General features: G+C 35.2%; 2 protein-coding genes across 5 annotated transcripts; both read left to right on the top strand.

Moving 5' to 3' along the window:
- The first annotated feature begins 5523 nt into the window (after positions 1–5523).
- On the top strand, positions 5524–9549 carry LOC142622589 (putative protein phosphatase 2C 47). Its single transcript, XM_075796104.1, has 4 exons — positions 5524–6342; positions 7735–7929; positions 8451–8656; positions 8825–9549. Exons 1-4 carry the CDS (start codon positions 6106–6108, stop codon positions 9378–9380), a joined length of 1194 nt encoding a protein of 397 aa, XP_075652219.1. The 5' UTR covers positions 5524–6105; the 3' UTR covers positions 9381–9549.
- Positions 9550–11573: 2024 nt separating this feature from the next.
- Positions 11574–15492, top strand: LOC142639507 (large ribosomal subunit protein uL11m-like). Of its 4 annotated transcripts, none has more exons than XM_075813818.1 (4): positions 11574–11756; positions 11919–12022; positions 13451–13533; positions 14753–15492. In XM_075813818.1, the coding sequence occupies exon 4, from the start codon at positions 14801–14803 to the stop codon at positions 15266–15268; it is 468 nt and encodes a 155-aa protein (XP_075669933.1). In that variant the 5' UTR covers positions 11574–11756; positions 11919–12022; positions 13451–13533; positions 14753–14800; the 3' UTR covers positions 15269–15492. The 4 variants fall into 4 exon arrangements, with proteins under 4 accessions (XP_075669933.1, XP_075669887.1, XP_075669850.1 ...); XM_075813772.1 differs by having other exon boundaries at positions 11966–12022; XM_075813735.1 differs by lacking the exon at positions 13451–13533 and having other exon boundaries at positions 11575–11756.
- The last annotated feature ends 740 nt before the right edge of the window (positions 15493–16232 follow it).

Here is a 16232-nt window from a genome sequence, read left to right on the forward strand (position 1 = left end):
GGGCTTGCGTTCAAGAGAAAATTCCCATAAATGGCTCCATGCCTCTACCAATCTTGCATGTATGCATGGGCTCAATAACTTGCACACACAACCCTGCGGTTGCATACGCAGGCTTCCAAGTCTTTGTGTGGAAAACTAGGGTTTTATAAGGCTTTTAATGGTTTTGAGTTCTCTATCATCTTGCTTGACCAAGACCTCCTGGTAATGAGTCCTTTAAATGTTGTAATTGGAGAATAGGAGACTCAAGTTATAAGAAGTACAAAATGAAGTATCTATAGTTGTCCATCTTTTGAGTTCACTTGCCTCACTAGCTGAGCCAAAAGCATAGAGATACAATTCATTTTGTTTTTAGCGTACGACTCAAGTCTACTCACTCACGCAACACACAACACATGGTTTCTTTTGGGTGCTTAACAACATATCACGTAACAAACACTGATGGAAGGATTAAATTGAATAAGTTAAAAGTTAGAGGATTGAATTGTGATTGAATTTAATTTATAGAATTGAATTGAATTTTAGACAAAGTTAAATGTTGCAATTTGTAATTTAGCCAAAAGTTAAAAATTTAGGGTCGGAGTTCATGTCGAGTCTAACAAGAACAAGCACAAGCATAAACAACATCCATGTTGCAAACGCAAGCTATCTTAACTTAGGCAACAATACCTTAAATAGATAACAGAAACAAATTTTCTCAATAAACCACAAATTAAGGGTTCTATATATGTATGCATTTTTTTTATATAGAAGTATGAAGTTAATATGATCAGCAATTTGACATTAGGTTTTCTATATCTTTCACAGTGAAGCTGTCTCCTTCAGAATTGATTGTAGAATATTGCGCCATTATCATTAAAACCATTGCTGAAGTATTGAATTTGTTAAAGGTCGTTTTAACGGATGCCCCTTTGGGCAATTGTTAATAAACCTTTTTAAGAAAATTTTGATACCATTCTTTTGAAAAATAGAAAAAATTGTCAAAAAATTAATAATTTTTTTTCCTATAAAAACTTTCTAAAATTGGTTCATTAATAAGTGTCCTTAAGACATCTATTAACACTTTCCTTGGTTAAATGTGTTCTTTTTTTGCGGCTCAAAACTAAAGACATATCAATATCCACTCCATGCCGACATTTTGTTTTTGTTCCTTGGATTTGTCAACACTCAACAACTTGTTTGATCTTATGAATCTTTCTCATTCATAGTAATACGGCAAATTATGTAATTATTCTGCAACAGGTAAAAAAAGAAGCTTTTAGACGTTCACAGATAAAACCGCATTAAAAAGGCATCATATTCCGACAGTGATATTTGTTTTTTTTTTTTTTGGAACGAATATTTCCACAGTGATAAAAACGATATTAATAAAGAAAATGTTTTATCTTGCTCATGCTATATATTTTCCTCTGAAGAATATTGAATCTTGGATGAAAATCAGTAACAATGATTAATTAAAAAAGAAATCACCAAAGAAAGATTTCTTCCGTTGTCATAGAAAATTATTGAAATCTCAATGATAACAAAGGATGACTTAAGAATTACACTCCCTTTTTTTTTAAGTGCTATGATAGATTTGTGCGTCTACTTCTACCACTGCTGTGATTTGTGCTATGATTAGGAGCAAGTTTTATAGAAGTAGTGCTGCAATACGATAGTAGTTGGCCACTTTTTCCTTTTTTTTTTTTTGGTTGGGGATATGTAGTGATATAGGTGGCTACACAATGCAATATTTTACATTCCTTAATCATAAAAAAATAATAATAATAATTGAGCGTGCTCATAGGCTCTTTTATTTTTTTTTCAATAAAAGTTAATAATTTGCATCTATTATAATTTTAAATTATTACATTTTTCAATCATAAAAATACTAGGAGGTGTAATAAGTGTTATATATCATAATTTTTCATTCATCTCAATTTGAGGTTTACACATTTGTCCATTAATATTAAGCATTTGTGAACTACTAATACAACCATAGTGTCATGACTCATGAGACTCTTCTAATTTCTATTTTTCTTTCTATAAAGGTCAATATTTTCCGTTTATCCTAATTTGAGATTGCTGTATTTTGACTATTTTCTAATCTTTGAAAAACCTTAAGGTGTGATGAGATGTAGCACAAAAAAATCCACAAATGCATACTCTATTTTGCCATATATTTCCAAGGTATTTCGTATTTGGTGAAAGAATACACTATTTTAAAAACATACTTTCATATTAACGTGTGCACTTTCGTTATTATAAATGAAGTTTATAATCGAGTTTGTGTGATCATGTAATGATGGTTTGTACACCCACAAACTTATAAATCCCTGGTAAGAAAAGTACATACGATAGATAAACAAATCATAGCAAATTTTTGTGGACAGATTCATATCTCTACCTAGCATCTACACGATTTATTTATTTTTTTTTAAAACCCTCAATCCACAACCAATTAGTGCATCATTAAATCCAATCTCTTAAATGAATAATGTAAATAAATATCTGGAATCCACCATAAAAAATATTCATGCTATTCTGATCACTTAAAACATTTCTTGAAAAGCATTTATATGTGAAGAAATTAAAACAACTGAGAAACTTCTTATGCGGCCTATATATATATAACCCAAAATTAGTTTGGTTTCACTTCTCAAATCATACTAAAACTCCGTTTAGGTAAGGCTTTTTGCATTTACGTTTTGGTAAGTTGCGTTTTTTGGCTAGTTCATGGCACTATTCATGGACCAGTTAAATGCAAATTGCGGGTGAACAGTAAATTTGAGCAATAAAAAATATTTTGCTATAATGTTTTCAGCAATAAGTTTTCAGTTTTCAGCAAAATAAGTGGTTTCCAAACACACATTAAGCGTGAGTTTGGACAACCAAGTTTGCGTCTACGTTTTAAACAATGGAACCTGTGCACTGTCCACGGGACCCATAAATACAAAATCAACTTTAAAACTAGGTTCCACAACACTATTCACACTTTTAAAAATTATTTTATTACAATATTTTCAGTTTTCAACAATAAGCGGTATTCAAACAGACCCTAAATGATCAACTTGGTTGCCTTAAACTTTGTGGGCAAAATATATAATAGCAAAGGTTTGAGTCATCAAATACCATAGACCTTCCCATATATATATATAGACACACACACCATAGACCACAAACCGCGTGTCTTCAACTAATCTGGCAACAGACTTTTTTTAAATATTGGTCAAGGCCTGTAAAACAACATATTAGAAAATGTTCAGTAAGTCTCACAATAACAGTAGGGATGGCAATGGGGCTAGGCGGGACCGAAGGATGGGGTCTTCATCCCTGCCCCACATGGTTTTGTCTTGCCCCATCCCCTCCTCACCCCGTATGACAGAGAAAACTTTCTCACCTCATCCCCGCCTCTTGGAGCCTCGTGAATCCCATCTCACTCCGTAAAACTCTATTTTTTGTTAATTTTTCTTATAACTAGTATAATTTTTTTAATGAAACCTATTTCATTAATAAAAATATACTTGAAATTACAACTAAATTTATCCCATCAAATTAAATCAATTTTTAGAAAAAATTAAATAATATATCTAAGCATTTAAAAAGACAATCACCAAAAAAAAAAAAAAAAAATCTCATAGTACAATACATAACAAAATAAAGGTAGAGAACCACATTGAGTAGAATAAAATAAGCTAATATTGAAGTGTTTGTTTAAATAGTAGGTTTTTAGGATATGAAAATTTTACAGTTATAACGCTAGCAATGTGAAGCGAGGTGGGGCGGGTCTAAAAATTCTAAACCCATCCCCGCCCCGCCTTATGGTGCAGGGCTAAAATCTTGCCCCATTCCCTCCCCACCACCTTTGTAGGGTGGAAAAAACCCACGTGGGGAGAAGCAAGGAGAGGCGGGTTAAGCAGAACGGGGCAAAATTGTCATCCCTAAATAACAGTAAGCATTAAGCAACATCTTCAAAATTTGAATTCTACCTAGGATTGGTATGCAGTTGATAGTTGTACAGTGTTAGAATTCAATTAACATCCAGATTACAGACAAAGAAATTCACCTTTGAAAATTAAAATCTAACCAAAGCATAGGATTCATTATTCTTTTAAAGATTTGGTTGAAAAAAGACATTTGATTAGTCAAAGGAAAAAGGGAGTGGAATGGAAACTACCTGTACAATATATAGTAATAGCAGATTAAATTGATTATGGAGCACACTGTTGTCTTCTGATTACATTTATGGCTTCATTCCTTCCTTGACTCTGCGTCGGTGAATCCTAATAGTAATAGACACTGCCAATATTACCAAACAAATGGATAAAGAAAAGGTCAAAAAGGGAGTGGTAATACTAACAGAGCCTAGAGCACACGGTAAGTATTATCAACCAATATCACACACAGTAAGAGGGGGACTTCATTTGTAATTAAAAAAAAAAATGCAGAATGGGAATAGAAGAAGGAAGAAGAAGGATAAGTTTTTGTCAAAAGACTCAAAACCGAAGATGTTTATGAGGGAAAAAAACTGAGGCGAGTGGCAAGTATTCGTGCGTATTTGGGGATTTTTTTTTGAAAATAACTATAAAAGCCAAACAATTTTGTTAGTTAGCACAATTTTGAAACTATTTGGGTATCTAACAACTTGAGACCAAAGAACTCAATTTTGGAATGCTAAATCGAGTGCACTGAACTCGATTTCAACGTCGTGTTGCAGCTGATGTGAAAATTTGTCCACGTAGGCATGAAACTCGAGTCTATAACGCTTGATTTCGGTACCCAGAAAATCTAGTTTGTTACCTCAATTTCGTTACCCAGCAATAACGAAGAACGAAGCACCAAAGAAGCAATAACGAAGCATCAGGTATTTGTTTTGGGTTTTGTATTTGGTTTTGTTCATGGGTTTTTGGGGCTTGGAAGAACAAGGTAGTTTGTCTCCAGTTGTTGAACAAGGAAGAACAGAGAAGCTTCCCAATCCCAAAGGAATCAAAACTAAATTGAGTCCTACGAACTCGATTTCTATTTGACAGAACTCGAGTCCATTTGACTCGAGTTTGATGCCTACGTGGACCAAGTATTCACATCAGTTGCAGACGATGTTGAAATCGAGTTTAATGTAGTCGATTTAGCATTCCAAAATCGAGTTATTTGGTCTCGAGTTGTTAGATACCCAAATAGTTTTAAAACTGTGTTAACTAACAAAATTGTTTGGCCTTTATAGTTATTTTTTAAAAAAATCCGGTATTTGGAAGTTGTTCGATTAATTTATTAAATTGAGTTCCTATTTTATAGACAATATTATAGTGAGAGTTACTGGTATATTTTTACCAAATTATCTTTTAATATTATCTTTACTTATACCTAAAAATGTAGGGGTAATTTTAAACTACCCAAATGTCCATTCCAAATCAGGAAAGCCCTATAGTAATTATAGATGATCCAAACAACTGCCCAACCTCAAGGTCAGCCGGTCAACAAATAGATAGATGTGTCACCATGAGCGAGCCACGCGTCACTATCACAATCTCCCTTACCTTACTACCGCTATATTGGCGACCGGAAAGCTTGGAATCGCCAGTCACCCTCTACAAAGTTACTATCTTATTAACCACTTCTTTCTAACGATCCTCTCTTTCCTTTTCCTCACTATCACTATATGCTTTTTTGAATTTTTAAATCATTGCCCTCTTTCATTTCTCTCATGCAAATACATTTTTCCATTCAATACTTGCACTTTTTGATCTACATTGTCAATTACTTTGGGCATGGACATGTGCTTGGTTCCTTTTCAAGTCCCAAAAATGCTAGGCTACAGTGTTCTTTGTGGCAGAAAAAATGGTTCTTGTGATCTGTTTGTCTTGCAGGATTTTAGTCTATGATTGAGTGCTTGAACAATTGGGAAAGGACATTTGGTTGTTGTTGTATGAGCTTTTCGTGTTTGTTTGTCTAAAAATGGAATCTTTATTGTGAAACTGTGAGCAATGTGTTTAGTTTGAAGGGTTTGGTAACTTGGTATAGCCTTATAGGGAAAAGTTCTGGAAATCCAACTAAGAAAAAGTTTTGAAGCTCTTTCTCGTTTTTGTATTTGATTGTGGTTAATGGGTTAGGATTGGAAAAGAGATTAATTTAATGGCTCCAGGAGCTAAGTTCTCGCCTCAGACAAATGGTATAGATGGTGGGTCCATGAAGGAAACTAGTGTGTTAGCCATGGAGGATCACAATAACAACAATAACAACAACAACAACAATAATAATAATGATGATGATGACTCCTTGGGAGGCTTGGCCTCAACGAATATGAGGAAACCTCCACGAAACCTCTCTGTAATGCGGCACTGCACCAGCTCTACTTTCTTTGCTGAATCAGTGAGTATTAGTAATATCCCTTCTTATCCTTCTCTTTTCTTTTTCAAAAAGTTATTAACTTGGTTTGATAGTTGATAGCCCTTAAAACTAAAGTTTTCACTTTGATTTCAAATGCGGTAGTTCTGCAAGACTTTATCAATAACCAAGTTATTTTAGGAAAGGAAATGTGTTCGTGCTGAGTGCTGACGGATGGGGGTTTTGTTGATCAATAAATTTAGGGCCACAATTTTTTTTCACAGTCACTGTTGCAAGTTGTTAATGGTAAATGAAAAAAGTGAAGGAAAATGTAGACCAAGTGAAAATTAATAATAACTTATCAACTCAAAAAGTTGTGAAATATGTTGTGTTTGTAACATTATTGTTTCTTGATTGAGACCCTCGTAGTAATAGAAGGATTCATGATTTTGACTAGTCTAGGGGATTCTGGGCCAATTCTATGAATTATTTTGTCAAGTTTCGTTGTATTATAAAAGGCCAAATGGATCTTATAAGTTAAATAAAGCCTAATGTTGGATTGACTCTATTGATCTCAGAAAATACACTTTCGAGCATCATCTTATTGCATTGACATATTTTTCTAATTGATTTCTAGGATGGGGAAATCCATTTGGCATTTGAGAGAAGTCTTTGTAGTGGAAACACTAACTACCATTGTTCATACAGTTATTTTTTTGCTAAATTCACTTCTACAAAATGCTTGGTTATAACTTCCTTCATATTCTTGGGTTGCCAGGTTCTAAGAAATAACCAGGTGTCTTAAGCATTAGCCTATTAATATAATCTTCATTGAGTCATCTTAGTAATCTGACGCTCTAAAGATCAACAAAACTCACTTTCTAGATTTGTTTTTCTATTGAAATAAATATAGAGGAAATAGAAAACACTAAAATGAGGAAATTATTTATTTGAACTTTCTTTAGTTCTTGCTTTTTCACGGCAAAACCCTGTATCTTGGAGAACAACTGAATTTATAAATCATGCATATTGCATGCTGCAAGTGGTAACTGGCTTATTACAAAAGTTGTGTAAATACTAATTTTAGTATCACAGATTGATCTTTAGAGATCTTTCTAGCGGAAATTAGATTCTATTCTTCTGTGAAGTTGATACCATAGGTTCCTACATTTAATCTGGAGCCAAAACCTTCATGCATCTTCTATGATCCTCACTTTAATATGCTCACAAATCACAATGCTAGTGTTTGGGCCCATGCACATGCATCTGGATTGTCTTAGGTGGAATATAACATGTTTACTTAGTTCATGGCTTTTTTTTTTACGAGCTGGTGCAAGGCTTTTAAAAGTTGAGTTTTTTTTTTTTTTGAGAAACACACACACACACATATATAAGATAGACTTTCACTAATTATCTCTCTATGCTAATTTGTTGTAGGAATCAGAAATAGGGTTTTTAGGCTTGAAGTCACCATCAAATGAGAAGTCTGGATTTTTACCTATATTTCGCTCAGGAAGTTGTTCTGAGAAAGGGCCAAAACAGTACATGGAGGATGAGTATATATCTGTAGATAATCTTCATGAACATCTTGGGACAGCTGCAAAATTCCCTTCTCCTTGTGCATTTTATGGGGTGCGTCTCTTGCTTTTAAATATGTGTAAATCCAATATTTAGATGAAACACTAGTAATATTTTTCTGATTGGAATAAATTTCATAGTAATATATCCCCCAGAGAAAAAAAAAAAAAGAAGAACTCTTATTAATAACTTCTAGCACATTAAAAAATAAATTTATGCATCCTGTTCTATTAGTGCTCGCTTCCATTTGCCAAACTGCATGTGATTAGCCATCTTATCATCAAAATTTCCTTGGCATTTTCTTTTTCATGATAAAAATAGCAATTGTAAGCTACACAATGGGGGGATAGCCTTCCCCCTTCCATGTACATACCACTTGGCTATAACAATAAGGTGCAGTGGTGACTCTTTCTTGGACTTAGCATATATCTTTTATCCTTCCCAGAAGTTGATCTTCTTCTGACTTGTTAGGGCCTAGACAACTAAGAGAATTATATAGAATTCCTTGCTCACTCTACCTAGTAAGTCAATTGACTGATTGAGGTCATGTGCTGAGGTTTCTTATATTTCTGCAGGTGTTTGATGGACATGGTGGTGTTGATGCAGCATTATTCATCAAAAAGAACATACTGAACTATATCGTTGAAGACTCCAATATCCCGACTGGCATAAAAAAGGCTGTTAAGAATGCTTTTGTGAAGGCTGATCATGCATTTCTTAATGCTTCCTCTCTTGATAGTTCCTCCGGCACCACGGCATTGACTGCCCTAATCACAGGAAGGTTAGAGACTCTAATACTTCATTTCTATCTATCACTATTGACTGTAACTTGGTCTTGATGTTTCCAAACACTAATTGATCATTGAAGTTGATACAACGTCAGGGGTTATTTTTACTTTTATGATGTTTTCTTTATTGCAATCATTTGTTTAACACAGTAATGTTGTAGGACCATGTTAATTGCTAATGCTGGAGATTCTCGAGCTGTGCTTGGCAAACGGGGAAGAGCAATTGAGCTCTCTAAAGACCACAAACCCAACTGCACCGCTGAAAGACTAAGAATTGAGAAACTTGGCGGTGTCATATATGATGGCTACCTCAATGGTCAACTATCAGTGGCACGTGCTCTTGGTGACTGGCATATAAAGGGCTCCAAAGGTTCAAAAAGCCCCTTAAGCTCTGAACCAGAATTGGAGGAGATCCTCCTGTCAGAGGAAGATGAGTTTTTGATAATTGGGTGTGATGGGTTGTGGGATGTGATGAGCAGCCAGTGTGCAGTTACAATGGTGAGGAAAGAACTCATGATACATAATGATCCTGATAGGTGTTCGAGTGCACTTGTTAAGGAGGCTCTCCAACGCAACACTTGTGATAATCTCACAGTTATTGTGGTCTGTTTCTCCCCTGATCCACCTCCTAAGATTGAAATTCCTAGATCCCAAAAGAGGAGGAGTATATCAGCTGAAGGGCTGGATCTTCTCAAGGGTGTCCTGAATGATTTATGAACATTATTTTATGACAGCTTGTATAAACCAAATTGGAGTGTATGTATCCTTTGGTGGGGCATTTTTTTTCCGTGTCCTAGTACTGCCCCTTGTCGCGGGTGGATATTGCTGATTGCTTTTAACAATCATATTGTACATTTGAGAATTGACGTACTTCTTAATTACTTGAATTTTGGAGCTTATCATTTGTACTGTTGAAAAATCATTGGTACTAAAGTGACTGAGGGAGACAAGTTTGAGGGTTCAAAACTTCATATATATATATATATATATATATATATATATATATATATATATAGATTAATATAAAATATAATTTTTATCTTATTAAAAAAAAAAAAGCAATCTCAAGCCCTAGCCGTATCTCACTGTATTAGTTTCTCAACCAAAAAAAAATGTATCACCCTCTCACTCTCAAACTTGGGTTATTGAGGGACTGTTTGAGATCCGCTTATTTTACTGAAATTAAAATTTTTTTACTGAAATTAAAATTTTTTTACTGAAAATACTGTAAATAAAGGTAAAATTTAGCTGAAATAATACAATAGAACTCATGAATAGTAGTAAAAATAAACTGAATAGTAAAATAAGTTGACAAAAAATAAGCTAGCCAAACAGACAATGAGAATAATTTATTAAGCTTTTTTTTGCTGAAAGAAAGTTAGAAAAAAAAAATCTAAAAGTTAACTGATTTTTTTTACTGAAAATAATAAAATTACTAGCAAAAACACAAATATTACCGTTGGTGGGACCTGCTTGTGTTGTTAGCCTATTTTGGTTGCTTTTTCTTCCTTTTTGGCTTATTAAGTTAGTGATTGGCTCCAAATTAAAAAAAAAAAGTTTATTTTACTGTTTAACTTTGTTATTATTTATGAGTTTATTGTACTTTTTGGTATTATTCATATGTTTTATTATACTATTTCAACTAACTTTTTTAGAAATTTTTTTACTAATTTTCACCTTTATCTATAATACTTTTAGTAAAATATTTTTAATTTCAACCAAATAAGCTCATTACAAATATACTCTTGGCTTATTTGTGGGACCAATGTCGGGCTCTAATGTCCAAAATAGGAAATTAACACAGTTTCTCAAACAATATAGTTAGTAGGCACTGTTACAAAACTATATTTTTACTAACATCTCGAGTCTAAAAGAGTTGATTTTTATGGTCTAACCACGTTTGATGTGGCATTTTTTCCACGTGGTGTCTACCTGAAAATCGAGTTATAATGTTTGAAAAAAAACCGCCTAAACAGCAGCCACGACACAACAGAAGAAAAAAAAAAAAAAAAAAACTCACCCACAACACAGCAGCCACCACCACTACCTAAAATCCAACAACACCACCACCGCCAAATCCATACCCACAAACCCAAACAAACCGGATCCGCCACTAGAGAAGAAAGAGAAAAAAAAAACAAAAAAACTCACCCATGACCACCGACGGCACAAGGCCCACGAAGGGGATCTAGAGGCTGTGGCGATGGAGCGAAGTGGGCGATCCACGACGATCTGAACTCGACCCACGGCGATCCAAACTCGACCCACGGCTAGCCACAAGCACCGATGACCACCGACGGCCACCCACGCCCCACGACCACACATGGCCCACGCCGAGCTGAAGCCACCCACGCCGATCTGAAGCCACCCACTCTGATCTTCGATCTTCAACCCATGTTTCTGCCGATCTTCGATTTTCAACCCATGTTTCTGTTTCTGGATTATTTTTTTCTCTCTTTCTATTCTCTGATCTGACGAGAACCCATGTTTCTGTCGATCTTCGATTTTCAACCCATGTTTCTGTTTCTGGGTTTATTTATTTATTTTCTCTCTTTCTATTCTTTGATCTGATGAGAAGGTGATGAAAAGGTGTAGAGTGTATTAAGTGTAAAGGTTTATAAATCGAGTATTAGAAACTCGATTTTCAAGCGAACGTCACGTGAAAAAATGCCAGATCAGACGTGGTCAAACCATAAAAATCGACTCTCAAACACTCGATTTTTAGGCTCAAAATCTACTCTTTTAAACTCAAGATATTGTAAAAAATATAATTTTGTAACAGTATTTACTAATTATATTGTTTAAAAAACTGTCTTAATTTTCTATTTTGGCCGGCTCCAATCAACAGGGGACATAAGCAAACAGTAGAGGAAATATCAAATACGCAAACAGCCGATTTTCAAAAAAAATAAAAAATAAAGAAGCATAAGGCCAACTTTTCATCCATTCTGTCTCAGCCCTCACACTGCCACCGCCTCTTTCTCCAATCACCCAACGCCGATATCTCCAATCACCCACCGCCGAGCATCGAACCTACCTCACCAAGTCATTTTCTCTCTCTTCTCTCTCGGATCTCCAATCTCTCGATTTCAGGTTCATTTCTTTTAAGTCTCACACCCACTCCTCTCTCTTTTTTGGTTACTATAATCTGTTTGATAATTTTCTTGTTTATATACATCTATCCCATTCCATCTGAATAAATGCTTTAAGATTTTGATCTCTCACAAAATTTGGTTTCTCTTTTTTTATTAATAGTGATTGGTATTTTGTGTTTTGATGGGGGGCCCAAATGTATCTCTCAGTCTTTTCTTCTTCGAGGAACAGTACTCTGCACAGAGTTCTTGGCGGCCGATTGAAAGGTACCCTCTTATCTCTTCTCTCTTGGTTTGTGTTCTGTGTGTGTTTTGGTTTGCCCAAAATTTGATGCATTTTGTTCTGTTTTGTGAATTAAAAAAATGGGTCGGTATGTATATGGTGCCCCAAGTTTGGTGTAGCTATTTCTGATATATCAAACACTATTTAGCTTTTCTTTACACTTTGAAGCTTGGGTATTCGTATTTGTCATTTTTCCTATTTATAAATGCGTTTTTGTTGCTGTTGTTTGAAGCTACGTTTTTTCTTTCCTCTCTGTTTCTGTTTTCTTTAGTATACTTCCTGTGTTCTGCATCCTCTTTTTTTCTTTTCAATGAAATTTTTTAGTTAGCTTTGTGACTTTAGTTTTTCCTTCTGGCAATTGTCGAAAATTTTCATTTTGAATGGTGGGTGTGAATTATTTCGATAGGTATTTATCAAATTCATGTCATTTTTTATCAGGGTTTTCTTAAGTATTGCTTGATTGGCGAGGTTTAGGTAGTAAATGCTACGAGTTATGTGTTAAAGTTGGCATTTTGAATTTAATTGAGTGGAACTAGTATTAGTTTTCACAATGAAATTTATTGTTTGCTGTGACTCTCACCTCACATTGATAACATTTGAAACTAATTTAAAATTTTGGGGTTTTTTTTTGTGTGTAAAGTTTGATGAATCATTGCTATATCACCTTAAAGTTTATTTGGGAGCTTTACTTATAAAAAAAAGGGTTCTTTGCACAGTTAGCATACACACCCACACACACACATATATACGCATTTTTTTTATGATGTGGAACCTCACCAATGCAAGGCCCTTTGGACCCACCCCTAAAGAGTAAACCATGAATACACAACCCCACCTGCCATAACCATGTATCAGGTAATCCAGAGGAACTCCTAGTGGGGATCAAACCTAGGATGTCTGGGTTTACAGCTCATCGCAAGCCTCCTACCATTAGGTTGCACCCTGATGGGTACAATTGGCATTGATATTCATAGTTTCATTTCAATCCAAATACAAATATTCCATGGATCTTCTATTTTCTAGTGTCTTAGAAGAGCACAATGTCTCTAGTTGAGATTTTTACGTGATGATCCAGATAGAGTTATGCTAGGGTTGTGCTGCGTACTTCTCTTTGTAGCTTGTGTAGATTTATGTTAGGATAGTCACTGTTCTTGATTTATATGTATTTGTTGAGCATTGTGGACTATAATGCGTATCTCTTGTTATCAAAGTCCATTTTAGTTTTAAATGTTTGTATTTCTACAAAAGGCCTGTTATACTGATGAAGGTATTCAAGATGCAGTTTCTTATTTCACTTGTTTATTGGAGGCTTCTCTACAGTCCATGAACTGTGATGGGAGTTTGTATATGGCTGTTTAGGAAGTGATCTTTAGGCCATTTTCTTTGTTTTGACTTTTACCATTGTACTGTAGAGTAATTTCATAAACTGCAGCATCAAGTTCTGTGGAGCACCACTTGAATTTGGAAAAGCTCTATGTATTAGGCACTAATTGTGGTAATTAAAATTTTTATATTCAGTTTGTTTAAATTTTATCTCGTCATCTTTATAGTCTTGTAGCCATGAATTTGGAAAAGAAAACAGTTGAGTTCCAAATTTGCTTGGAGCTATGTTTTTCCAACCCGCTATGTGGCGATCAAAAAGACCATCCATGTTTAGTTTTAGTCACATTAATTTTTTAATGAATCAAGTAACTTGTTCAAATAATATACATGAATAGTCTTATAAATCGCCACGTTGTGAGTTGGAAGAGACAATTCAAACTAGTTTGGAGCTAAACTTTGTCCTTTGGAAAATTGTTACTATAGGCCCCACAAAAGATTTAGATATGGCAAAATACATGATATCATGTTAGATATTACAGCTAATTGCAAATTTGATACATGAACACATTGTCTGATAGTTGGTAACCAAAATATTATACATTGCCCTTGTGCCTTGAAATTGGGTGGTGAAGCAAATTCCACGCTTTGAACATGCCATGCTTATATGTTACTCACCCAACTAGGAAATGTGGATGGCATAGGAGATGTGGTTTGAATCTGAATCTCTTGTTTTGGTGGAAATAACGGATTTTTGCATATGCCAGGTTTATGCAAGATTACAAGGTTTGTGCTAATAATGCTTTCTTTTGGAGTTTAACATTAGCACCTATTGAGCATTTTGGTGGCTGGATCAAATATATTTTTAAAATCACTTACCAATTTCCCCTCCCCTCGTGTCTTTGTTACATATTTGTGCATGTTGATGTGGTCAGTATCTTGTTCTGCTTTGGTATGGTTAATCAAAGCTTGCGGATGAGCTTTGGCCTAGACTGTTGGGAAAAAAGACAAATTTGAAAATATAACCACTGGGATAATATGGATGTTGGAGAAATCACCATTTCAAAAATATGAGCGTTGGACAAAAGAATATTTTTATGAAGTAGTGAAAGGATAAAGAGTGGCTGCGTATTTTGGCTTTGGGGGCATGTTGATCTACTTTTCACTTTTATCCATTATTACAAGTGTCATTATCTTGTTTCTATTTTCATGATTGATGCCTATTGGCGTATAGAGGTACCTGCTAGATGTATGTGAGAGTATACTTGATATTAGGCAAATGATGCTATTGCTATCTATCAGTTGATTTATTTGCTAATGATAATGGGAAATGCGTACTGAACTACTATGCTACATTTCAAATGATACCCAAGACACCTATGATATTTTGGCAGGGTGCAGCGTAGAGAAAGGGTAGAGGAAGAGGAAGAGGAAGAGCAGGCATGTCGACCCTAAAAGAGATCCTAACACGACGGCCATTGGCGGCAACTATCCGGCTGACAGTGCCAGCTGGAGGGGCCCGACCTGCACCACCTGTGGGCCCAGCACTGGGTCAGTACCGACTGAACCTGATGGCCTTCTGCAAGGACTTCAATGCCCGCACTCAAAAGTACAAGCCCGACACCCCTATGGCAGTCACCATCACGGCCTTCAAGGACAACACCTTCGAGTTTATTGTCAAGTCCCCCTCCGTAACCTGGTACCTCAAGAAAGCAGCTGGAATCGAGTCTGGCAGCTCCCGCCCCAGCCACGTGGTTGCCTCCTCCATTACCCTCAAGCACGTCTATGAGATTGCCAAGATCAAGCAGGCTGATCCTTATTGCCAGTACATGTCCTTGGAGTCTATTTCCAAGTCCATCATTGGGACTGCAAATTCTATGGGGATTAAGGTTGTCAAGGATTTAGATTGACTATGTTAGACATTTATTTTTGACCTTCTAGAGTTTTTTCCTTTCAATTTTTCTTTAAAAGATTGGCTTCAGTTGTCATGTTTTATTTTCGGTTGAAGTTGAATGGTTTTCTTTTTGTGCTAATGAGTAATGACTTGATAATAAGCAATGGAACTAGTTACTTAAAAATGGAACTATTGTTTGATAACCTTTACGGAACTAGTGTTTCAAAATGTGTACAAATCATATTTGAAAAATGTTGAAACAAATTTCTGTCCTTTAGACATTGTTGGGTCTTTTAAAGTGTTGCATTGCTTTCATATGATTGTTAATGATCTAGAATTGGGGAATTTGGTGACCCAGTATACAAATTGAAGTAGCTTGAGTAATGTGAAGAATGTAGCTTCAATCATATTACTAACTAGGTTGAGCTAATGTTTGTAGTTCATAATTTTAGGATTGTATTGCACCTTTGAGAATGGATTTGGTGTGTGTGTGGAGATTAGATTTAGGATCTGTTTGATTACCGCTTATTACTGAAAACTGAAAATACTGTAGCAAAATAATTTTTAAATGTGTAAAGAGTACCGTGGGACCCAGTTTTAATAAAAATTTTGCTGAAAAAGTATCTGTGGGTTCCGTGAATAGTATACAAGGTCCACACAAAAAACGCAGATGCACATCTGCTTTCCTTTTTCAGTTCAATCCAAACGTGCACTCATTAGTGTGCTAGTATTGACCTGACTGTGACTTTTATCTTGTAAATTAGGTTTAAAGAGCTTGCTGTGTCAGGTTTATGAGAGTGAAGCTAGTGAGTAGTAACATTGGAGTTGTGCTAGGACCACATAAATGGTCACAACATTAGCCACAACTCGCCCACGTGTAGTCCTAGCATAATTCAATGACATTGACTTGCCAGAGAAAAAAAAAATAGTAATAATGTGGAGCATGTCCCATTGTGATAGATAGAGAAAAAAGAAAAAAG

Source organism: Castanea sativa, chromosome 1 (assembly GCF_040712315.1).
Source record: "Castanea sativa cultivar Marrone di Chiusa Pesio chromosome 1, ASM4071231v1".
NCBI lineage: Eukaryota > Viridiplantae > Streptophyta > Magnoliopsida > Fagales > Fagaceae > Castanea > Castanea sativa.

What these genes read in the sequence shown, in the direction of transcription:
- LOC142622589 (XM_075796104.1), top strand. Translation starts at nt 6,106, where the DNA reads ATGGCTCCAGGAGCTAAGTTCTCGCCTCAGACAAATGGTATAGATGGT. An exon ending in CTACTTTCTTTGCTGAATCA is followed by an intron (nt 6,343 to 7,734) that starts GTGAGTATTAGT and finishes AATTTGTTGTAG; the next exon opens with GAATCAGAAATAGGGTTTTT. An exon ending in ACTGCCCTAATCACAGGAAG is followed by an intron (nt 8,657 to 8,824) that starts GTTAGAGACTCT and finishes GTAATGTTGTAG; the next exon opens with GACCATGTTAATTGCTAATG.
- LOC142639507 (XM_075813818.1), top strand. Translation starts at nt 14,801, where the DNA reads ATGTCGACCCTAAAAGAGATCCTAACACGACGGCCATTGGCGGCAACT.